At 43.0% G+C, this 25,643-nt stretch overlaps 1 protein-coding gene and 2 non-coding genes across 3 annotated transcripts; 2 read left to right on the top strand and 1 right to left on the bottom strand.

Moving 5' to 3' along the window:
- Positions 1-10,784: 10,784 nt before the first annotated feature.
- LOC139217193 (sphingosine kinase 1-like) lies at positions 10,785-23,038 on the bottom strand. Its single transcript, XM_070848502.1, has 5 exons — positions 22,612-23,038; positions 16,272-16,421; positions 13,964-14,058; positions 12,528-12,643; positions 10,785-11,694 (listed from the first exon to the last, which is right to left on the bottom strand). The coding sequence occupies exons 1-5, from the start codon at positions 23,036-23,038 to the stop codon at positions 10,785-10,787; spliced, it is 1,698 nt and encodes a 565-aa protein (XP_070704603.1).
- Positions 23,039-25,233: 2,195 nt separating this feature from the next.
- Positions 25,234-25,307, top strand: LOC139217398 (small nucleolar RNA SNORD49). Its single transcript, XR_011585609.1, has one exon. It is a non-coding gene; the product is annotated as a small nucleolar RNA SNORD49 (small nucleolar RNA).
- A 166-nt stretch (positions 25,308-25,473) lies between these two features.
- Positions 25,474-25,543, top strand: LOC139217411 (small nucleolar RNA R38). Its single transcript, XR_011585621.1, has one exon. It is a non-coding gene; the product is annotated as a small nucleolar RNA R38 (small nucleolar RNA).
- Positions 25,544-25,643: the final 100 nt, after the last annotated feature.

Genomic DNA, 25,643 nt, shown 5'->3' on the forward strand with positions numbered 1-25,643 from the left:
CTTAATGACACTTCCCTAAGGACTTTATTGTATGAGGTTGCTGCAATCGTGAACAGTCGCCCTCTTACAACGGATAACCTGGACGATCCAAACAGTTTGGAACCACTCACTCCTAATCACCTCCTCACCATGAAAGCCACCACTGCATTACCTCCCCCAGGCAAGTTTGTGATAGAGGATCTATATGGACAAAAAAGATGGCGCAGGTGCAATATCTGGCCGAACAGTTTTGGAGTTGTTGGAGGAAATAGTATCTCCATAACATCACAACCAGACAGAGATGGCACTCACCTAAGAGAAATATTCAAGCAGGTGACACAGTGATGGACACGGATGAAACACAACCAAGATCTGTGTGGAAACTGGGAAGAGTCTCAGAGGTTGTGTTGGATAAAGATGGACTCGTTAGGAGAGTCCACTAGTAAGCACTTAAATTCAGCCTTGTAAATCTAATATAAGTGAATGTTTAGCAGCTGGATAGCATATTTCTTGCCTGAAATTCCCTCACTAACAGCTCTTGGTGGATGGGAGAAATGTGCATACCTTTCTGAAACGTCTCTGTTCATACAACGGTCAGCGCCTTGCATTGTGGTACGCAGTAGGTCAAGTAGACTGGTCCCATGCATGCTGCAGACTTTGCTTTTGGTTGCAAACCGTATAACACAGACTACATTTTGGCCTATTCAATACAAACTGCCAGCATAGTATGGTAATGGTATGGTAGTATAGTATAACACAACAAATACAGATTTTTGGCAACAACAATGAACCAGTTTTCCACTGCACATCTTTTCAAAACAACAACAATAAAGTACTACCTGTGCAAAATAACAAAAACAAGTGCAGGTATTTGCCAAGAAATATTTTGTCTTTTCATTTCTGTGGGCACAAGTCACTGAATCAGTGTAACTGGATGCAATTAACCTGTTGTCCTCTGAACCTCTTTTCAAAACAATAACAAATCAAGATAAATGTGTGCACAAAACCAAGTTGTGATGGCTCAGGTCACTGTACTCAAAACAATAACAAAGGTTCAATATTTACAAACAAAAAGTGCAGGTATCTACGTTACCATCATCCCACTTTGTCTTCTTTGAATCTGAAGCATCTCCTCTTTTTATCTTCGATCCTGTGATATATTTATCCATTTTCCAAACCTGGATATCAGCCTCACAACAGATGGGACATCCAAGCTCCACAGGCTGCCCTACAACCAATCAGACAGACAGACAGACAACCATGATTTTTAATATGTTAAGGCAGAAAAGCCATGAGGGCCCTGGAAAAGAAAAAAAGAGCTTAAAGTATGTTCACACACACCCAGACAAACCCACACCCCATCCTCAGATCCACTCCCTCCTCTGGCATGCGGCTGGTTGTTGGAGTAGCATTTAATTAATTCTGTCAGAAAAGGTTAAGAAAAAGAAGAGAGAAAAGGGGGAACAAAATTAAAGACACTGACAAAGGGAGAGACTCTCCATTTGCCAACTAAAAAACAATGCATTTCACTAAAGCAATTTAGTTTAGCATTACTCTGGAGACAACTGAACCTTGCATTCCTGAACACTCGTTTGGCCAAATTTTGACTGTGTTTGCATGCTAAAGACGAGGGCTAGTGTGGGGTAAGGTGCTGTAAGTCTTCACATGTGCTATAACCCTGCAGCAGGTCATAAAAACAACACAGCACACTGCTTTAAGGAAAACACTTTCTGGATATCTCTTCTCACAGGTTGCTCCATCAAACCCAAAGCCAGGTGGTGAATCTCCTCTAAGTATTCAACACCTGCAGAGAGGTGCAGGAGAAGACTTGTACATAGGTGTGAGCATATATCACAAACAGCTTTTCAACACAGATTCCTCTGCATAAGTGCAGCATGACTGACATGCGTTATGAGAGAGGACTCAGACTTTCACAGAGATTTTTAATGCTCCACACCCCAAGATGACAATAACACTGTATCTGCAGGGGCTGATAAGGTCATAGACTACCACACACAGACCTGAACCTTCTGTTTATTGGTGTGAATGCTTTCAGCACTCAATCGGGAATCAATAGGGAACACTTTTCTCAATTGTAACATTCACAGTTTCCATAATATTCAATATGAACTGTCAAAATGTCCCCATTGGAATGCATGGAGAAAAGTTTCAAATGTGAAATTTCTTCACCCGACTTCTAGCCCTCACAGCTCCTTCATACTTTTAGCTAAAAACTCCATTGAAGCTTTAAAAGCGTTCATCACCTCTTCCTCTTTCAGCACATACCTCCTTTGTGCCATTCACCATTTCATCACAGTCATCTTTTAAAACAATAAAGTTTCTCCCTCCTTTTTCTCATTTTACATGAGTGTGTATGTGGCCGCGCAGGAGCGGTGACGTCATCGCTAGAGCGTGGAGGAGCGGAGAAATCACATGAAGCTTTTGTCTTTAACTCGCTAGTTTGTCCGAACCGTTTCACCCACAGTCACAATGTGTGGCTCAAAATGTAGCTTAAGTCTTTGGACACGCAGTCATGTGACTCAGAACACACAGAAACGCACGCAGCGCGTTGTACGAGCCTCGGAGCTACGGGAGTGCCGACTGAACGCTTCATTGTCTGCCATGTTAAAATGACAGAGGAGGGAGGGAGAGAGAAACACTTCTCTTACCTGCTAGCAAGCGCTCAGTTCACAAGATAGAGACCTTAAAATCCACACACGTGTTCAGGAGACTCTCTTCTCTCCACTGGTCTGCACTTTATGGCTGTGACATGGACCGTTTTCAGTAAAACCTGCATTTTCAGAGCTGTGTGAATCTCTGTAAGATGGAGCTCAGGTGACTGAGCTGACTGCTCTGACGAGAGGCGTTCAGGGACAGTCTGACATTTCAGCGTTCTCCCAGTAAACGTGTCTCCTCACTGTGTGCTCATTTTAAACAGATAAACACAAACTGTGTGTGTGTTTTAGACTGTTAATTAACCTTTTGATGCACAACATATGCACACCACTTCTAATACACAACATGGGTCAAAAATGAACCACATTCATTTTCCATGTGATTTACTGGGTGAGTGTCTCTTTGCTGTATCTTTTGAAATCAATTTATTTTATGATTGAATATTCCAAGTATTCTTTTAATATCTTGTTTTTGATTAATACAGGTAATTGTTTCCATTTTTCTTTCTTATTTTATGAACAAAAATAGGTTTTTGTATTTTTACATCAAGTTTACACACATGGGTCAAAGATTACCCATTTATCTAAGTATGATTTTGAATTAAATGACTTCATACTATAGCAATAATTTGCTTCAAATAATCACTTTAGCAGTGGTTTGGGCCAAGCAATCATACATTTAACATTTTAAACATGTTTATTTGTCATTTTGTCACACATACACATACCACTGATGGCTATTGAACTGAACTGTATCTATAGTGTAACTATTGTGATGTGGTGAATGTAACCAAAAAAAATAAAACACAACTGATCACATCAGTAGACAGCATGATTATTGCACAGGTGTGCCTTAGGCTGGCCACTCTGAAATGTGCAAATTTTGCTTTATTGGGTGGGTCTGGGGGGTCAGAAAACCAGTATCTGGTGTGACCACCATTTGCCTCACGCAGTGCAACACACCTCCTTCGCATAGAGTTGATCAGGTTGTTGATTGTGGCCTGTGGAATGTTGGTCCACTCTTCAATGGCTGTGCGAAGTTGCTGGATATTGGCAGGAACAGGAACACGCTGTTGTATACGCCGATCCAAAGCATCCCAAATATGCTCAATGGGTGACATGTCCGGTGAGTATGCTGGCCATGCAAGAACTGGGATGTTTTCAGCTTCCAGGAATTGTGTACAGATCCTTGCGACATGGGGCCGTGCATTATCATGCTGCAACATGAGGTGATGGTCGTGGATGAATGGCACAACAATGGGCCTCAGGATCTCGTTACGGTATCTCTGTGCATTTAAAATGCCATCAACAAAATGCACCTGTGTTCGTTGTCCATAACATACGCCTGCCCATACCATAACCCCACCACCACTCGATCCACAATGTTGACATCAGCTAACCGCTCACCCACACAACGCCACACACGCTGTCTGCCATCTGCCCTGAACAGTGTAAACCGGGATTCATCCGTGAAGAGAACACCTCTCCAACGTGCCAGACGCCATCAAATCTGAGCATTTGCCCACTCGGTTACGACGACGAACTGCAGTCAGGTCGAGACCCCAATGAAGACGACGAGCATGCAGATGAGCTTCCCTGAGACGGTTTCTGACAGTTTGTGCAGAAATTATGTTAGTTATGCAAACCGATTGTTGCAGCAGCTGTCCGGGTGGCTGGTCTCAGACGATCTTGGAGGTGAACATGCTGGATGTGGAGGTCCTGGGCTGGTGTGGTTACACGTGGTCTGTGGTTGTGAGGCCGGTTGGATGTACTGCCAAATTGTCTGAAACGCCTTTGGAGACGGCTTATGGTAGAGAAATGAACATCCAATTCACGGGCAACAGCTCTGGTAGACATTCCTGCAGTCTGCATGCCAACTGCACGCTCCCTCACAACTTGCGATATCTGTGGCATTGTGCTGTGTGATAAAACTGAACATTTCAGAGTGTCCTTTTATTGTGGCCAGCCTAAGACACACCTGTGCAATATTCATGCTGTCTAATCAGCATCTTGATATGCCACACCGGTGAGGTGGGATGGATTATCTCGGCAAAGGAGAAGTGCTTACAATAGAATATGATGATTTGTGCTAAACAAAAAAAGAATTTTTACTGAATCTTTGGAATACTAAATGATAGAATACATTTATTTCAAAGATATAGCATAGAAATACTGAGCCATACATGAAATAACATAGTAAATGGGTATGGGTCATTTTTGACCCATGTTGTGCATTAGAAGGGTAGTGATACAAAAAGAGTTTTTATTCAAAAAGAAAAAATAAAAGAAGGATGTATTATGATCAAAAACAAGTTAATTGAGGAATACCTGGAATACTGAATGATGAAATTAATTTATAGCAAAGATACAGCACATAAAAACTCAGTTCGGTCACTTTGGACCCATGTTGTGCATCAAAGAGGAGTGGAGCAGCATGGCGGCGGCAGCAGACAGCATTCACATCGCAATTTCTCCAGAAATTGCACTTTCTAGTTCAAAGTAATTTTCCAGAAACTCTCCACTCAGTGGAGTTTAAGGATCCTTCACATTTTCATCCTCTCACTCGCGGAGAGCAGCATCTGAGGATATTTAAGCCTGTGTGTCAAGACAATTAGTTTGCATTGTGATATATTACCTCTAATGACGTCTCTGTGCTCTAATTATAGAACTCCTCTCCATTGTTAGGATGGGACTTTATTGTTTAAGTCAATTACATGCCACTGTATTTGGGATAAAGTGTATACAGGTGGCAGGTGCCACTAAGCAGAGGTTAATGAAGGTCATAGGTTACTTAGTGTTTAACGTTCACATGGCCTGTCCTCTGTCGTGTTTATGGATTTACTTATTTGTAGCTTAGAGGCGACCTTCGCTTGTGGGTGTCAGGAGGCGGTGACAACGAGTGCAGAGCGACACAGCCAAGACAATCAAGGGACACACAACAATGATCTGTGGTTTCATGTGGAACAATACTTCTGAGCCGTATCTATTAAGCGCCCAGGGCTGTTATATTAACCACAAACATGCACACACACACACACACACTACTTAGACTATATCGCCATCTGCAGGTTATCAGGTTTCATGACTCTTGAACCAGTGCTGTATACTCAGTTGCCAGTTTTTCCTCCATGGAGTTAATAACGTTCAGTGTTTGTTGAAACTGTGTCAGAAATGTGTTGATTTAACTTTATGGTCAATTTAATGTCTGTGTTTTCAACAGTACTGTAAAACTGCAGCTTTTCAAAATTGTGAACATTTACATGAGCAATAAGGGGCAAACTTTAACATTAAAACACTAAAATACAATTTTGGGAAGTAAACATGGTGGAATATTAGACACAGCCTCTGTCTCTCTCTGGTGGAGAAAGGGGAGAGGTGCACTACAGTGACCACAACCTTCTGTCCTCTCAGATATCTGTGTCCAGTGTTGTGCCAGACCTGCTAAAGGGCTTGTCATGTTTTCCCTCCTCCCTGTGGTCTTTCTTGTGTTGCAACAGAGAAATATGAATATAAGTTACCACCTAAACAGTCATTAAAAAGATCCTTTCAATATTGTAGGTTGTGTTTCTATAAGCTACACAAATGTTTTTTTTTTTTTTAAATAATCATCATAATCATTAATAATCAATTTCATCAAATTATTTTAAATATTAAATCAAATGGTCGGACAGAAGTACAAAAAAGAGGCATTTTAAAAAAAAGAATATGTTTATTGTTTTTAAAAAAAGCCTATAAACAAAGAATTACAAGAAAATTAACGGAGATGATGGATTCCTGGTTGTCAGACAGCCGGTTTGATGAATGAATTCACAACCTTTTACAGATGATACAATTTAGAACCCAGTCGACTCGTCTTTCAGAAAGCTCCACAGAAACTAAAATAGCGAATCAGTGTGTTTTCTTTGTGTTTATACTGAAGCACTGACACATACCAATTAGCTGTTCTTCACAAAACTAAACTGTGAGAATTTCATGTGCTAAAGAATTTGTTTCTCAAAGATTTTTTTTTTTTGGGCGCCACCTATCTGCTGTCTTGGGTAACAGCTAAGGCACTTTCTGGAGAAACTTTTTTTCCCTATTTGCACCTACTTCAAAGTGAAAAGCTGCAAATACGTGGCACACAATTTACAAAATTGTTTTTTTTTTAGACCTAACATGGACGGTGTAACACATTCAACCACACCACATGGATCCCCTGAACTAAATGCCTGTTCTTATCACCACATTAAACAACTAAAAAATGAATAAAACATTTGTCCCCTATCTGTAAATCATGTTATCATTTCAGCCTTTTGAAAAGTGTGGCTGCAATAGCAAGACATTGTACATTGTACAGAAACCATTACATATTCAGAGGATTCCTAGAGGATCATAAAAACATCATTGGGCTTCCCAGAACAATAAGTGTCACAGCCTAAAAGAGGTTAGTCTCATTTCACTTTAAACTTTCTTAAATCATTTATAAAATACCAGATAGCATTGACAAAGACAAGTATTAACATTTATGTTTAAAAAAACTGCTGTTACATTAAAGCAGCCAGTGGAATAAATAATTTAACAGTATAGTACCTTAAGTTAACAGTGTAACGACGCCCTACACCGAGTTGTTGACATTGGTTATAATTTGCAGCTGTGTTTCTACGCAAATATCAAGTAAATTTGGTGAATTACAATAAGCTGGATGTCGGCTTCCATCAATGAGGATTTGTATGCAGAATGCAATATCTCCTGCAGCTGAGCTTCATGTTGTAACTAACTAATCCGTTCATGACTGTAGATATAAGAAGCAGGAAAGAGGTGACAGTTGGAGAAGATTGCATTGTTATAACATAAGGATGCATTTCAGGATAAAATCTTCTCTCGGTATCGTTCAGTATGTATGAAAGGGTCCAGCAGAGGGACCCCTCACTCCACATATTTGCAGCCATGACAAGGCATTTGCATAGCTTATCTCAACCCTTATGAGATGGACTTCATACATTTAGTGATGAACGGTGCGTGTGGACAGCTGCAGGTTCATAGGTGAAGCCTGCAGAACACAATAATGCATTCAAAGCACCTGGATAACTTCGCTGAGGATACAGTAACGGTAGATGGTACAGCATGTTGTACACCAGTTGCAGCTATGATTATCATACAGTATATGTAAATGTCTTATGTAAATATGTAAAATCAAGTTATAGGCAAACAATCGGCACTGCAGTGAAGATGGAAGATGGAGGAGGAGACTTCAAGTACGTTACAGTTGATATAGGGACCGTACAAAAATGACTGATGGAGGTCGGAAAGGAGGGCGGTTATGTGTTCTTTGTTTTTGCTGAAAGGAGGAAGTTTTAACATTTTTCATCCCTGATTCATATTTTTTTTCATTCTTCTCTGTGAGATTATCATAAAGATGATAACATCAATAAATAAACAAAAGTGTAGTCATAGTAAAAGTATCACAGCCGTTTGTAGAGGACAAAAATCTAATTTTTGTATCTGGGCTTTAATAAGGCCGATATGTCTGTTTTTAGAAGCAGACTGACCTTGGTCTTTACGCGTTAGTAGTGACGTACTAAACATTATCAGGGAGCATGTCTTTTTTTTTTACTATCCCACAGCAACTCCCACCTTCCACATATGAGCAGAAGAACTACAGTAAAGTTAAAGGTGTTGCAGGGCTGGCTGATATATCACATTAATACAATTAATTTGACGCTTTGCTCTTTCACAAAGTATAAAACATCTAAATCATGGCAATCAAGTTTATTTTCAGTCTAATAACATAATTTTGAGCTGGCTGCATTTGCAGTCTTGCTACTCTGACCTCCAGTTTGTGATCATTGTGTGGATTCTACTTTATTCAATCTTACTCCACCTGCAGGGTAGCTAATGCTAGTTAGTATCTGTCTGCACGCATCTGTCTGAGGACACACAGACAGCAGGAGATGACTTGATGTGCAGACTTTTCTGCTCATCTGCAGCTGATAATTAGCGCCTGTTCTCTACTTAATTAAAACATCTGGTTCTGGTACTGACGGTCTGTAGCCCTAACCCGATCTTACTAACTAACTAATGTGTGCATCAAGTCCTAAAAATATGTATTTCAATCATGCTTGAGATTTTATTTTTAGGCCATATCATCCAGCCCTAATGTGCTTATAAAGTTGAGCTCTTTTTTCTTTTTTATAAAGTGAAACATTAAGTTCAGCTCCCCTCCCAATAATTTTTGTACAGTCTCTAAAGAGATCTTTTTTCTCTTTACATTATGTGGAAAAAATGTTAATATTCAAACTTCTTCCAGTGGAAAAGACTTCAAAAGACTTTCCCTCTTGCAGAAGCTCCAGTAAAAAGCAGCAGGAAAACAATGTGCGCTGTCAGATGATTGCATTGACTGTATTGCAGTCAGGATGATGATGATGTACTCATAAAAACTTGAAATGCTTATAATCAGCATTTCTTTCAAACCCCATTAGCCTGTCAACAGTCTAGTTTTCACTTTCAGCACAAGAGGTGATTTTGTTTTTAGCAGATGCATCAGCATTCATGCAGTATGATCTCTTTTACCCTGTTGACATTCTGTTTTTTTTGAGAAACATGACTGATAAGGTCAGCTCACTCTCTCAGTGATGATATTCAGCTGCTGCATACCTGTGGGTGAGACAGTTCTGGTGCGGTCATCATGACCTGAAATAAACCGGTGTGTGATAAAGGGAGAGAGTATGTGTGTGTGAGTGTGGAGGGGGGCACTGATGATAACGCTAACATTTACACATTTGCACTCTCTTCTGCTCCGGTGCACTGATGCTCATCGCCGTAGCACAGACGGCGCCCATCAAAAAAAAAAAAAGGCCACACAGCGGAGCAGAGCACTTGACTCCCTCCAGCTCACATTGATCGCATGCCACTCAACATGCAACGCAGACTGGGCCGGTGTGAAACCCTGCTCTCTCCACCTTAACTGAGCAAGAACCAGTCTGAGAAGTGTTAAGCGCTGAAACTCACTTAAAGCTTTCACATGATTAAAAAAAAACAAACCTCTCCAACTCTCTTTTGCAGACGTAAAGCTTTATATTAAGGACACATTAGGTGCTGATGGCTCATTAACCATGGAGGGGAGGGAGAGTACAATCTTAAGATGGCTAGAGGCGAGGGGATCATATGCACAGGAGCAGACCATGCCCCTCCCCCCCACTAAGTGCTGCAGAGATGCAAGGGAATGTGTGTGTGTGTGTGTGTGTGTGTGTGTGTGTGTGTGTGTGTGTGTGAGTGCATGCGACGTGCTGTGCATAAGAGGAGGGGGGATGGGGAAAAGAAAGTGAGAGTGTGTATTTATGTGTGGCTCCTACAGTTTGATGATGGCTGCAGATGAAGCAGGGTAAGAGAATGTACAGGACAGGAAATGGATCGGCTGAAGGAGGGGGTGTAACCTCGGCCAGGTTTCTCTCTGGTACTACTGCTCAGTGTGGCTAGATCTGGTATTGTAAGAGTGTTTTTTTTTTATATAAGCTATGCAAAGATTAAAGATTTTTCAGCATCAAATCCCCAAGGGATTTATATACCCTTAGTAAGAAAGCTCTACTTTACCAGGCTAAGGGGGGGTTGTCAGAGCAGTTGCCCAGGAGGGAGATTGTCGGCCCCCGGGTGGTACAGTGGGAGCCTGGCAGGACGGGAAAATGTGCTTCTCTTCACGTGTGTCATGCTTATGAGGTCAGACAGCAGAGTGCACAATGCACTCCTTAGCCACTGCACCGCACCGCTATGTGCCAACGTTCTTCATGCACAATCTCACACATACACACACTTGAGTGCACACAAACATACATAAAGATCTCTCTATCTTATGCGCACACACACTCGCGCACCTACACACAATCCCTCCCCGTTTCTCTAAGCTGGGACCAGCCAGCAGCAAGACCAACCATCCATGGCTTTGACCCTGAATCAAACAATGAGAGAAAGAGGGGACGGGGGGGATCCATAAAAATAGGACAAGTTGTTTCTGTAGAAAAATAGAGGAATTTCAAGAGGCTGATAAAATGTCTTTGGCACTTCTGAAAACACAGCATACATAAAGAAATTGACACTAAGTATAAAAGGCCAAACTAGACAGTTCTACAGCCAGAAAAAGATTATGATAATCCACGTTCATCCACATATGAGTCTGGCCAGACCTGGGTGGATTTGCGCCTGAACAGGCCCGTACTCCACCATCTCCCCATCCACAGTGATCATGCCTTGTGGAGAGATGGGCTCCAGCCGCAGGGCCTTCACCTGCTCGTACACCAGGTGGGGGCAGCCGCACGCCAAGTGGGCGCCCTTCTCCATGGCGAGGAAAAGGCGCAGGAGGGCAGGACGGGAGATTCCTGCTGTCACGTAGAACAGATGAATCAGCCCGTCATCTGCCATTGCACCTGGGACCGTCCACAGGTCCTCTGCCAGGTGGGACTGGTAGATAGCCAGCACCAAGACAAAGTCCTCCTCCTTGACCACCGTCCAGCTCTCTGGGACTGGCTGGTCCAGGCCAGGAAGCAGAGAGTCCACCGGTGCTCTGGTCTTGCCATCACTCTGGGTCTCAGGTCTCTTGGTGGTGATGGTGTTGTTGGAGGAGTTGGTGATGGTGTTGTGGTTGGAGTTTGTGCTGCTGTGATTGTGGCGAGAGTTCTGGTTTGGAGAGGTGTTGGGCATGAGCCGACATGGAAGGGAGGGGCAGAGCGATGGGTGCTGAGGTGTGGAGGGAGGGTGGTTAGCCTTGATGCTCCCTTTTGGAGGTTTTGGTGCCTCCTTAACAGGCAGATACGCTAACCTGCCCTGATAGACTCTGAGGGAGGCCAGACGCACCAGGGTGCCCATCAGAAAACGGATTGCTCCGACATGGCGGTACTTCTCACTCTCGATGTCGACGTCAGCCACGAAACCCCAGGCCAGAGAGAGGAAGGAGAAGAGGCGCTGGCGAGAGGCCAGGTGGATCGACACCAGGTCCAGGGAGCAAACCAGACCTTTGCACAGCATGAAACCACAGCTGAGTAGCAGCTCCTCATTCCATGCTGGAGGTGACCTAAGACACGTCCAGAGGTAAAAGCAACCACAGCGTCACATGTGAGTGTTATGAATTACTGTTGCTTGTTACTTATTGCATGTTTATTTTTCTAACTGTATACGCCTATAAATGAGATCTAAACATTGTACACTAGCTGTGCCACAATTTCCACAGCTTGGTTATTTAATATTTAAATTTTAAAGTAAATTTGGAGTCACATCACCATGTCAATATGCTGACAATCAAAGCTAATGATATTTAGCAGGTATAATATTTACATTGTTCACCGTCTTTTAGCATTTAGCATGCTAACATTTGCTGACTAACACGAAACACGGCTTTGGCACATTTGACCTTCGTTTGGCAAAGGAAAGCAACAGCTGAGGGTGGACGGAGGACCTTGGACTCATGATCACTGTCTACAGTCCTGTGTACACCTGCAGCAGATCACTAGGAGGAAGCCCTGTCCTGTGTTTTTTCTTTCTCTGATGTTGTGCCCACAGCCAACCAGCAGATGGAGATGATACCCAGGACATTGTTTTGGGTCGACTAGTTCCACTGCTGCACTCTGGACTATAATCACTCATAATGTGCCGGTTTCTAAACCCATTACATCATTCCTTTGAGAGTTATCAGCAGCCTTAAATGACCTCTGCTGCACAGCAAAGCAGTTCCAGTGTGCTCCGCTGCCTCTCGTCCCTCCTGACGAATGATGTGCCCAGTCAGCCTTTGGCATAATTACACAGAAAGGAGATAAATTGTTCTTTTTTTGGCTGAGGAAGGTTCTTCTTCGCTCTTCTTTTGCACTGTTGGTCCATGCATTTAAATGACTCATTAATGGACTGACTCACTGTGAATAGTGGTGGATGGAAGCGGCCAGGGCATTGCCGGAGCCACCTGGTAGAATACCCAGAGGGATCTTGATGGCCTCTTGCCAGTCCTCTCGCTCCATCAGACCATTTATCACCTGAATTAGCAAGAACAAATACATGAGCGTAATCAGACCATGGTTCTAAATAGAAAGCAGTGCCTGTGTATGACCAAAGGCTATGGAAAAGTGTGTTTCTTTGATAGTTACAGCTGCTCTGTGTTAAATATGTTACGGCCACTCTGGCTGAAGAATAATACATTCATAGTACAGTACAGCGCTGAGAAGAAAAGCCTCCACATAATGGCCAAGGTGTTTTCTTTTTAAATATTGTCTGTCATCAAAATCTAAAATAGTAAAGAGTCAACAGAACAAAAATAAAGCTATTAATCAGTGCCTGCAGACATTTTAGGTGCTACAATCACAGGAACTGGGCTCTTCTGTCATGCTTGAGGACAAATTCAATTTTAACAAGCCTGAATAGTGCTGAGGGTAAAAACGACTGTCATCATTTAATAAAAGCACATGTTAAATGACGATGTTTTAGCTTTTAGCTGTTTTTAGCTTTTTTTTTTTTTGAATTTTCCATGCCACATTAAAATCAGATCACGGCACAGAGAACGAAGTGAGGAGGTGTATTGTGTTTTAGTGATGTCCAGCAGAGATTATCGTAGACCTGCCACATGCAAAGTCATTAGTTTTGATAAGGAGATGCAAGTGAGCTTTTAAGATTTTAACAGGGAGACACATCATTGATGCCAGAATGAAAATAAATAAAATAAATTCAACTGTCAAATCACACGGGGACGCAGAGCTTAGAATTGTTTACAAAGCTGATGACAGACAGCTTTTCTCCTTTAATCGGTTTCCTGTGGGCGAGCCACTGGAAGGAATGTACATTTGGTTACATCTGTGATCGTCTGTCAGCACATTTTACGAGGCTAAACAAGTGTCCTTGCATTCACAGCTTCTACATGGGACTTTTATTTTCATCCAGCCGGACTAGCCAAACCCAGCACCACAGACAGGGGTGCGACCGCCCCAGGAGGACAGGGCAGAGAGCCGGGATAAGCCGGGGTAAATCGTTTTGTCTGAATCGGACCCGGTGGCAGGCATTTGGAATTACAAAATAGAAACAGCCAATGTAGCCAATCTTCTCGTGTATGTAGGTCATCCATCAGTATTAAATTAAGACTGTTTCGTAACCAGTTCACAACTCCTCATAGTAGTTTAATTATGACACAGTCAACACTTACATAAAAAGTAAATAAGTGACTTCATTTATATAGCAACGTTCAGGAGCAAAAAGTTTATGAGAGGAAAGGAAATACCTTGTGCATTGAATTTCACTTTATTTCTTTGTTTGGTTTGTTTTTATCTGGGAATTTTAAATCCTCTCTGTCGATTATGAAACCACACCTCAAACAGCAGCCCATCTCCAGACATGATAACCAGGGCGTCCCACTGTGACAGATCCGCCTTCTTCACCAGCTCCCGTGCATGGTTCTGGTGCTCTGACAGAAAGACAAGTGGGAAAAAGATGAGTGAGGAAAGTGTTGGACTAACTGGCAAAATAAAAACAAGAGCAAGGGCAGAGAAAGTGATGTGCTGCCAGTCACCGCCAGCCTCTGGGGTAGGATCAGGGAGATTAGGCAGAAAAGAGATTCAATTTCCCCTATCACATTAGCCCATCCAGTGGCCACTCAACCGCTCCAAGGCAGCTTAGCTGCCCTGCAAACATCTGTGACTGACAAATATCTGCATGTGTGTATGTGCATTCACTGTGTGTTCAGTATATACATATATATATATATATATATATGTGTGTGTGTGTGTGTGTGTGTGTGTTGGTTAATGCCTTGGCGGAGGACTGAGCTATTTGTTCAGCCTAGTTTTATTGGCAGCGTGCTTGAGTGGGTCCCTCTGCAAGGGGTCTCTGTGGGCTCATCCCGCCTGCATTAAAGTCTACAGTCCTGCCAGTCGAGACTCCCCAGTGAAGTGGTGCGTGTTTGTGTGTGTCTGTGGCAGACAGAGAGGGAGGAAGGCAGACGGCAAAGAAGTTAGCGAGTATTGACATATTGCCATCATGAAGGGGAATATTTTTTCCGCTTCAGCTGGAGTATTGATTGAGGACAGAAGCGAAATAAAAACAACTACCCTCTCCTTTCCTTTCACTTTGCTCAACCTCTACCTGTTCCCCTGCGCTCTCATGGGCCTGTCTCTCCCGGCGGTGCTCCCCATGTTGCTGCTGTTTGCTTGCTGTGTGCTGGAGGTGGTGATGCAGGGCTGTGTTGACAGACAGAGGCAGAGGGAGCAACTGCACTGCACAGCTGACTCAGCACTCAGCAACCTGGAGGCACCCGGGGCACGGGCTGATGCTTTACTTCCCGGCCACTTCCTTATTCAACGGGTCACTTCCAAATATGAGCCTACACCTGAAAGTGAGGGAGGCTTGTGGTTTTTCGTGTGATCCAATTTTCATGTGCACTGTTGTTTTGTTGATTCTTTGAGCTGCATAGATCATGGCTGATAATTACACTCTGTTAAGGCAATAGTCATTTGATAGTTATTTCAGCTGTGTCACTTCAAATGCAGCATTTCCCCTCTTGTGCCACATTCTACAGCCTTCTTGTGAGGTTAACCAGGGTAGAGATAAAGCTCGGTGCACTGGATGCTTCATACAGTATGTAAAAGGTACATGCTGACACAAGAGGCGCCTGCATTGGTACTTGTCCTTCCTCAGGCAAACGCTGTGTGATACATTCATTCTCAAGAAATTGTGTGCTGGGTAAATGGGTTGTGCCAGTTAATCCACTCATGGCCACTTCTGACTGGCTACCGTATCCAACCACTGAAAGCCCCCAGCGACCCATATTCTGCCCCCTCCTTTCCCGTTCTGTTCCCCTCCTCTTCGGCCTGGGTCGACATCAGTAATTACTCTGTCTTTTTTCATCACCATCCAGCTGCTGACCTTCCTTTAAGCCCCAGGAGTCCACACAAAGAGCTTGCATGCGCATCAGCACTCTTTCTCAAATAAACAAACACAGTTTCTCCCTCCTATTTTCTCTGTCTTTGCTGTCATATTCTGTCTCACTTTGAGCTGTATGACAGATTTAGCTGATGCACTGCCAAGGTGATGCTGGAAAGGATAGCTAATTCTTACCTGTCAAATCCTGTCAAACAGAGTTGGGGTTGGAGCAGAGGGTGAGTGAAAGTTAAATCTCAAAGGCTATATGATGTACAGTGCAGGATTTTCTTTTTGGCATTGAAGAATTTTCCCTGTTTCCCAGCAGATCATTGGTATTCAGAGAGTTCACTTGAAGTTCAGCACCTCTGATGACAGTAACCAACACATGACACTGTTTAAGGTCACAAAAAGCCACCAGCAGCTCATACAGAATGTGAAGCAGCTGGGGTGATTGAAACAAGATTTTAATGCCCGTCAGTGTACATGTGCTGGAGTGCTTGCAAATGTGTGTGGGTGCCCACGTTGCCTTTGAATTTGCGATCACACAAATAATGCATCATAATTCAGAGAGTGCATTTGCTGCAGAAAATGCATTTTTATGGTAAATGTGTATGTGTATCTGTGTATTTATGGAAGCAGCAGAATGGCCCAGTGAAGGTTTAATCCGTTCAACCCTATTTAATGTCAGGATGACCTTGAGAGGAACGCCATCTAAATGCAAGGACAAAAAACGTCTGTGTATGTGTGAATGCAACTGACCTGTGATGACGAGTGTATAGGGAACAGTGGCCTCGGTGAGCATGCCCTGTAGGTGGCCAGTGAAGAGCTGGAGAGCCTGGCCGCGGCCACTGTGAGGGTTCACAAGTATCATGACTCTGCACGGGCGACGCACCTCGCTGTACACCACACCTGAGACAGACAGAGAGAGGTGGATGTGAGAGGAGGCAAGGCTACAGATGAAGGGAGAAGACAAGAGGTGGTCTTCTCACGCATGATCAAATATTTCAGAGAATGTATAAGGACAGGTTCGTCCCTCTGGGGAGAAAAAGAGCACGAAACAGTAAAGTTATAGGCTGTGACAGCATTCAGAGAGACGATGCTTAATGTTAATGTGACATGTGACTTTCTTCAAGGGAGGAGGGCTTGCATGCTTGTCAGTCGGGATCATGCGTTTTATTAATAACAATTCTGTGACATTTTATAAATCCCCACGAGGAAATCCTCCTGTTGCTTAATGTCTCTCTAGGAAAGAATGGAGTTATGGGCTGACTACACTTCATGACCCAGAGGTTAGCAGGGACTAACAGATGCTTTGCTTATCCAGCTTCCACTTGCCTTAATGAAAATGAATAATTATTTATAAAACTAAATAACTAAGTTAAATGACAGTTAATGTCTAAAAAATGTATTAACATTGTTGACATTTTGGGAAATATTTGCTTTCTTGCAAAGAGCTGCTTTTGAAGATAACACTCATGTCTGTATGATGAATATGAAGCTCTAGCCACCAGCTGATTTGCTTAGTTTAGCATGAAAACAGCTAGCCTGCCTCTATGCAAAGGTAAAAGAAAATCTACCCACCAGCACTTCTAAAACTCACTGATGAACTTGTTTTATTTTTGTTTGTTTAGTCCAGGAACAGCTGTCAGGAAAACAGAAAAAAACAGAGATAGTTCGGCAAATAAGCACCATAAAACAATAAATTATTGTTTTTGCAAAACATAACATAATATATTATGTGTTCATCAGTGAACTTTAGACATTCTGGTAGGCTGATTTTGCTACTATTGGACAAAGTCAGTCTAACTTATTCTTCATTCCTGCTCTTAATGTTAAGCTAAGATAACCAGGTACTAAATATATCTACTATACAATCATGAGAGTGGCAGCAGTTATCAGTTTTCTCATCTAACTCTAAGCTAAGTGTTTTTCCCAAAATATCAAACTATGGCCTTGAGGGAAAAGCGGAGAAAAGCATATTTACTAATGAATGTATAGACGATGTGATACGGAGGCAGCTGTTGCTCAAGTGGTTGAGTCGTGGTCAGATGTCAAATTGTACCCTAATGTATTGAAGATCAGATTATCTCTTTGCATTGATAGCTATCCCATGGCTTTGGCCTTAATAAGTAATGAGTTATTTGTTCCACCTCATAAAGTTCCCATTCATTTTGAATCCATATTAATGTGGGAGGATCAGGTTCAGCCACTTCATTACAATACTGGCTGCCACTAAAACGGTTTGTAGCTTTTTAAAATGAAGTCGGAGGGAGGCGTCCTCTGGGTGTGGACTTTTCAGCAGATGACCTTTAAAGCAGACAGAGACTCAAAAGAGACCATATCAAGTGAATCAGAGAGGACAAAAAAAATAAAATCCATTTTTGGGGTGTGGAGGACAGAAACTTCAGTATCAGTTACCACCATAATTGGGTGATGCTGACTCCGCTATCAGGCAGACAAAATTACCAGAGGCACAAAATATGATGGATGGTAAAATTCTACCACCTTTTGCTTATAATGAGAAATAATCAAGAGAGAGACAGTAATGCACCACATGCTGAAATTTAACTCAGTAAGATCTGAGTGTTTTTCTCCTTGCCAGTTTGGAGCCTTAATTTCCAGTACTGTGACCTGTGATCTACCCCTCTACCTCATTTGGCCCTTGATAATAGGACATGGCGGAGGTACAAAAATATCTCGGAGACAGAGGTGTGATCCCATCAGGAAGAGCGAGGAGAGAGTGCGAAAACACACAGACACATGCCAAACTCTGCCTCCATTCACCCACACAGGGTTACCATTGTTGTTTCTACTCGTATCAGAGCACAATGTGGCTTTCAGACACAAAAGGTCCTCTCCGTACTTCCAGAATATAGTGGAAACGGACTTTTGGCTGTGAAAGAGCTTTAGATTCGGGTTTTGCACTCAACTGCGCTGAGCTGAGTAGTTTATACTTTATAAATATCCTTGAAAAGGTCAAACCTAAACATGTACCGATCAGCGTCTTCCTTTGGCAACTCTGACACTGGAATCCATAAAGCACAAAGCACAGATGAGATAAAGAAACGCTCTGATATCTTGTCCAGCACCTTCAGCAGCCTGCATGGCTCCAGACCTTTAAATCACCTCTGATTTTTTTTCATTGATTCAAAGAGAATAATGAATAATGAAGTGAAGAGAAATGGCTATTCAGTTTGATTAGCATGCTACTGCTTCACACCCGCGCTGCTTTACTCTGAAGGGCTGCACTCAAACCACTTGTCATGCAAGGAAATCACTTACTACTTCTACTTCATGACTGATCAATCGTTTATTCGTCAGTTTTCAAGCAAAAAAATCGTTTTATATTTTCAGCTTCTGAGTTGTGAGGATTTGTTTGATTTGTGCTGGTCGGACAACACAAGCAAATAGAAGACATCACCTCAGGTACGGGGAAGGTGTGACAGTCATATTTCAGTGCCTATAGATGAAATGATTAACTGATAATTCGACAAAATAATCAGCAGATTAATCGATAATGTAAATGATCATTTGCAGCCCTAATAAAACTTAAATTAACGTCTGAAAATGTATTTTACACTAAACTTATCTGGAGATTATAATTATTATTCAATTGCACAGGACTTTTATCAGGAGGCAACCTGGTATCAACATTAGTGACATGTTTGATTTACCATCATAAGGGGTGACAATTTAAATCTCAGGGATAACAAGATGATTAACAGGACAGGAACCAAAAAAAAAACATTATTGAATATATACTGGGCCTCTGAAAAAAATCAAAAAAACAAAAAAAACATGCTTTGCCTGAACTGGTCATAAGTAGACATGTGAAACTGCCAACGAGGGGTCACAAACAGACACCAAATTGTTTTAAGAGGTTACAGGCCCCCAAAAAATGGGGGCCAGTGGTCGTTTCAACTTCACCATCAAATAGACCCGCAGCAGCTCAATGCTATATTGATTAATTCATGATTCATTGTCCACTGTGTGTGCTTGTCACAGGAAGATAGATGCAGGGTATGAGCGTGTGTGTGAAATCTATCTGTGATGTGAAGTCAGATACCTGTGGGAAGATCCTACCCATCACACCGGCGAGGAAACTTTCAACCGCAGTGTGTGTATTTCACAGTCACAAGTGGGTAAACACACACACAAGCAGCCAGGCGACAGGCAGACTGGATGTGACAATGTGTCAGTGCTAACAAGCGCTGAGCTGACAGAGAGGAGTCACTCACCACCAGCATATCACTGTGCTGATAGTTAAAAAGTACTAAATAAAGATGCAATGCACCTTCAGCATCACATACTGCTGCACAGGTGGGATTTGTTAAAGCATGACACCTCTCAGGAAAACTCTTGGAGCAGAAACAAATATGTGGGTTGTTCACTGAAAGCTGTCTTGTTCAGGAGTAACCCTATACCCAGACTGCACTGACGTGTCTGCAAACAAGCCGCATTCCAAGGTCGGGTGAGTGTTTGCTGGAGAGGAGGGGAGGAGGTCCGAAGAGTAAAAACACAACTGCCCACTGAGGCATCACCAGACTGAGGGCGGGGTGTTGACAGGCCATCACAGCTGTGTGTCACGGAGCCGAAGACAAAGGCTCCAGAGGGACCGAGATGCTGGATGGGGTGAGAGGTCACCTGGTGACGCATTTTAGCTCTCCTTCTCCGAGGAAGCCACGGCAGCCTCAGCAGAGCCTCAGGGAGGAGAGATCACACACTGACACACACACACACACTTGAACCTGCGGCTGCCCAAAAACAGTCGCTTTTGTGGGAGCTGAAACAGACCGCAGCTCTTTGCTCACTTCATTTTCTCTCCCACACAACAACATACAAGTTCATGCTTGTAAGAATTTGCATTTGAATTTTAAGGCTGCGCTGGGCTTCCAAATGTCCCAGACATTTTGGAAACATCAAAACATTATGGAACACGGATTGAGGCAAAATTCTACAGCATATAAATGTTAAATCTGCGTCTGGCCTCCCAGCTGCTGTTTGAAAAGCAGAAAAGGTTACAGCCATTAACAATAAAGGCAGCCAAGTCAAAGCAGCTAACCATCATCTCATTCCTTCGCATGCAATCTCACTGTGGATCTCCTAAGCAGGGGCAGACCATCAGCATGTGCAGGGCTGTATCATAGCGTATGCTCTTTATTATTTACGGCTCATTCGTTCCAATGAACCTGCAGTGAGAGTAAAAAGTCAGTGCGATAGACTCTCAACACCCAAACTAAATTAGACTGGATTAGTAGAGTTATTGTAAACTATACCTCACACAGAGTGTTTGTCCACCTTACACTTCAGTGACGTCACCGTGGTAGCTCTCGGACTAAATACCAATTTCGCAATGCAGTTGCACTTTTAATCCAAACTTTCCATCTGAAATGCCAGATGAGATGGCACGCAATTAACTTAGGGGGTAAATACACTATAAGGGATTAGTGAATCACACTGACTTTCATACACCCTCTACAGCGAGGCAGTAAAGCAGCCTCCTGAATCTATCACCACAACATTACTCATTTAAATCACATAATATATTCTGTTAAATACTGTATTATTGGCTGGCCTGGATCTGGGATGCTAAAACAAGCTTATAAATTAATGATTTGATCACATCATCGCTGAGACGCCGTGTTCAAAAGAAGGGAAGAGGCAAAAAAAAAAAAGAATCTGGGATGAGAGACCATGCGCAGCCGTTGGATGGCTGATCTGGTTCATTAGTATGTGCGATTTGAAAACCTCCCAAGCTGGAGCTCTTTGATGAGTCCAGTAAGAGGATGGTGACCAGGGGGGGGGGCACCCAGTTACCTCTCAGGTTACCATCTGCCTGCCTGCCTGGCATTCAGGACTGAAACCCAAACTCCTGCTGGCTGCAGACCAGAGGGAGGCTGGATGTTCTTCATCACACAGAGCCCATCTCTCGCTCTCTCTCTCTTTGTCCACCTGGAGGCTGCTACCAGGAGGGTGACCTCATTCCTTATCCTGCTGTTAACACTTGTCTCCATCTTTGGCAACCAACATTCCAAAATCAGTCACCGTCAACTCAAATATCTGCTTCCTGTTTGACCTGCTCTGGCTGCCCAGGAGCACATGCCTAGTTTGCATAGTTAAATATTCTCACATGAGGAAAAGGATATTACCTGACCTGATATGGCAGATTCAGATTTTGCACTCTAATGATAAACTGAGTCATCGTTTTGGGGCCCAAACAGTTTTGTCTCATCGTCAGCAAGTATCACCCCTTCCTCCCAGATGAGTGATAGCTGCATAAAAACTTCTCATACTGTATTCGTGTTAATTACTGTATCATCATATACCAGGAAGCAGCAAAGAGAAGCTAATGAGACTGGAAGACAAAGGAACCTGAGGACAGTGTGCATTTTAAACAGAGCGAGACATGATGAGACCTAATTAGACGTAGCTGCTGCAAAGCAGGATGAAAAACAGGCTGATGTTTTGATGTGATTTTTTTTTCCACCCATCAACAATGAATTCTCAGTTGGGAATTTACTGAGCAGGAATAATGAAGCCCATGCTGCCACTACACTGCCGCTGACAGAAGATCAGTAGGAAATCTAACTATTTAAGTGATCCGTTTTGTGTGTGTGTGTGTGTTTACAGCAGGCTCCAGATCCAGGATCATAACGCTCATGCGTGCTGTTGAAATGAATGAGGCAGCTGTAATTGCTGCAGGCAGCTGGATCACCCTTCACGGCAGGTAGAGCAGGTTACTGAGAGCAGATGGAATGTGTGCAAGTGCCAAACCTGTTTTTGGCAACAGGAAGGTGCACTATGGTTGAGGTATCATGTGGAGATTTTTGAGAGTCGAATCAGCCTACTTTTGGCCAGCTGGCTCACTTTTTAAGACTTTTGTCACATAAAAACAAAAGCAGAATCACTGTGATGATCATCAGAGAGCTCAAGTGTCACTGTGGTGCTCAGCTTATGGCACACTATGATATTTCATCATCCTCATATCTAAATACTATTTGAATATTCTCATTTTCTCACATAGAGGCCTGCAGTCGTGTGCTATAAAGTTACATGTTCATTTTTCAGGCTTCAAACTGGTGTGACCCGTGGTGCTCACCGTCTCTCCGGGGCGCCTGCAGCACGGACGCATCTCTGATGGCACGAGCCCACCTCTCAGCCTCCTGGAAGTTGGCGAGCGGGTCCTGGACCAGCGCGACCCGAAAGCACTGCTCCACTCTCTGCCGGGCCACTCCGGCGCTCATCCAGCGCCTCTTGAACGGGTAGAAATAGGCGGTGAAGTAGGCGCCGACGTCCGCGTCGTCCGGCCCTCTGTACGCACGGCAGCCGACACAGTCAGTCAAGTTAAAAACCACCTTCATCCGGCCGGGTGAGGAGGAGATCCTTTGGATGGTCAGGGCGCTCTCCGTCAGGCTCACCGAGTACCGGACCCTGTCGTTGAGCGTGTCGGTGAACTCCCCGTACAGCGCGCCCACGACCCCGTTCCGCTGGCGGGATGCGTCCGGTTCACAGGCGTCTTTCTCCATCCCGACGCGTCCCGCAGGCCGGTGTGCGGATGGCGGTGCGGTGCAGACTCTGATCCGAGCAGCCTGCTGTGGGACCCTTTGAGTGTGATAACAGCAGCTTTCTCAGTCCGGAGTCTCTCCCTAGTGACTGAAAGAGGAATGGCAGTGATGGAGCTGGAGGAGAGCGCACTTCACGGTCCTGAAAAAAACCCCAACACTTTCTGCTCTCATGTCCGCTCAAACCAGATAATAAATAATATTTTAACCACCAAACTAAACAACTTTTCATAATCATGTAGAGAGAGGTGTCTTGTTAAGTTTGGCCTCATGATGGAGACACCAACCAGTGGGCGTATTCGGCCTGTTTGAAACTGATTTGAATCTAATTTCTGATAAAATTCACAATTTTAAAATACATTATGGACGTGAGAGATCATTGACATGGGAAACAGTAGTTTGATGAAACAATTTCAATTCTAAGTCCTTGTTTTTTCAGATGCTTTGTCTGATGAAGACCATAAAATGATGTAGACAGCTTCAGAGAAAGCATGTAAGTGGCCCTTTTGTTAAGACTGTTTTATAAAACTACATTACCTTTCGTGTAGATTTTCCTCCATGTATATGTTTTAAGACTGCACATATGGCATTTTACTCAGTGAAACTGAAGAGGCATGTCTGTAAATGTGTTTGAATTGGTATCTCTTTTTTGTCAAATAAATGAACTGCTGAATAACTTTGGCAGGCAATGCGGATCTCTATCATTTTTTCCATCACATAATTAATCTAGGCTATTAAATATTTAGACGCCCTGACTGTCTGTGCCCCCTAAATGCCTTTCAGAAGAGCTCAGATATTTTTCAAATGATTTGCTGAATGTGATCCCAATTATTGGCCTCAGCTACATAACACATTTCTCTCCATCCCCGGCAGACTTACTGTCACATCTCCATGCACTGAAATAAACATGCATGTGTATTATTCACCAGCTATAGGAGCTTTTTCTCCCTTTTTCCCTACACATATCTGATATCTGACTTGAGCTGAGATTAAGGTGGAATTATAAAATGTTAGTGGTCACTGTTGAAAGGTTTGACAGGCTTGTGCCTGCACATTTTTTGTTGGACTAGTGTGACCTTAGTGTATTTTATTAATTCCTCTCACATAACCACATCAACTGAAATCATACATGTTTCTAATTCTTATCATATATATTAATTGTTAAATTATAGCTAAGTTAGCCTTGAGTTGAGTAGTTCAAAGTAGCATTTATGAAACAGTTTTTCTTTTACTAGTTGAACTTTTACCACACCCAGAAAGTAATCACGTGGTATGTGACGTTTACGAGATATATAATGGTCATCACGCGAGATTTCCGGTCTTGAGCTCTTTGGTTCGTGGTGTGGTAGACGGGAGCCGGAAAGCTCCAACCTCGGCGAGATGTTTTCACTTTTTGCGATGCTCTTTTGCTTAAATATGGAGTTTAGTGCAGATAAGCCGCCGTGAAGAGGTAATAATTTGATGCACAGCTAATGGGACTTAAGTGTGAGTTTGACGGGATAGTTTCTTGTGACCGGTGCTAGCCTGCTAGCTGTTAGCTTATCGAAAGACGGGCAAACACGTGCTGGAGAACCACGTTGGGGGAAAAGTTAGAAATGGGTTTTAAAACCTGGTATTAGATAAATAGCGGACATGCATTTAATTCACTGGCACGTACACTAGCATGACTACTATCTTAAATGTTAATTTGCAGCTCCTAAGATTAGAGAGACGTACAGCAACGTGGCCTCCCTGTGGTCTCAGTGGATTATTTCAAGTCTGTGTATTACAGATCTAAAGTCTGATTTCATACATTTCAACTTCACAGGTGGCCTTGGCTGATGTGTAATGAGGTTTACCTTCCTGCCAGTGAAGACCAAGTCTTTCATCGCAATGAAAGGTATGAATTATCAGCGTTGTGCCCGATTTTATAGCTTCCTCTCTGCAGTGCATATGATGATTTTTGTTATCCCTGTCTGAGAAAAAGTGTTGAAACCAATGGTATCTGACTCTGCAGACCACAAGTACCCCAGACTGCAAGTCACACGCAGCTGATTAACCATCATTAATATGTTGTTGTTGCAGGTTCATGCTTGTTCTGTCCCGCTTGACAATGACTGCCAAAGGGAGACGAAGAGGTTTGTACCACCTCTGCTTCTTGTGATCAGGGCTGCCAATGATTCAGTGATGAAAACTGCTGCATAGGAAGTGCCGTCTGATGCGATAACTGACGATGGCAATAGCTGTTCTGAGAAATGTCAAATCATTTGTTTTTTTCAGAGTGCATAATCTGAACATTTGGTGACCTGGCTGTAAAATTTCTCCTTTCAGGTCATTATGGCTGCAAAGATCCACAAGCTGACAAGTGGGTGCTGAGAAAAGTCAAGCAGGTAAATGCTGTAAAACTGATAAATTCAAAGTCAAGTCAGTGATGATACATGTTATCCCTGTCTGAACTAAAGTGTGGAGTCATGGTAACCTGAGGCTTGACTGGCGATAAACTATTTTTTTTAACATTTTTTTTAATTGGTTTGGCTGACTGTAGTAGGTTGTATGACATTATTTAATTTTAGTGTGTGTGACTTGCAGA

The sequence above is a fragment of the Pempheris klunzingeri genome, chromosome 17 (genome assembly GCF_042242105.1).
Source record: "Pempheris klunzingeri isolate RE-2024b chromosome 17, fPemKlu1.hap1, whole genome shotgun sequence".
NCBI classification, from domain to species: domain Eukaryota; kingdom Metazoa; phylum Chordata; class Actinopteri; order Acropomatiformes; family Pempheridae; genus Pempheris; species Pempheris klunzingeri.

What these genes read in the sequence shown, in the direction of transcription:
- LOC139217193 (XM_070848502.1), bottom strand. Translation starts at nt 23,038, where the DNA reads ATGGAGAAAGACGCCTGTGAACCGGACGCATCCCGCCAGCGGAACGGG. An exon ending in GCAGGCGCCCCGGAGAGACG is followed by an intron (nt 16,422 to 22,611) that starts GTGAGCACCACG and finishes TGTCTGTCTCAG; the next exon opens with GTGTGGTGTACAGCGAGGTG. An exon ending in TCCATCCACCACTATTCACA is followed by an intron (nt 11,695 to 12,527) that starts GTGAGTCAGTCC and finishes GACGTGTCTTAG; the next exon opens with GTCACCTCCAGCATGGAATG.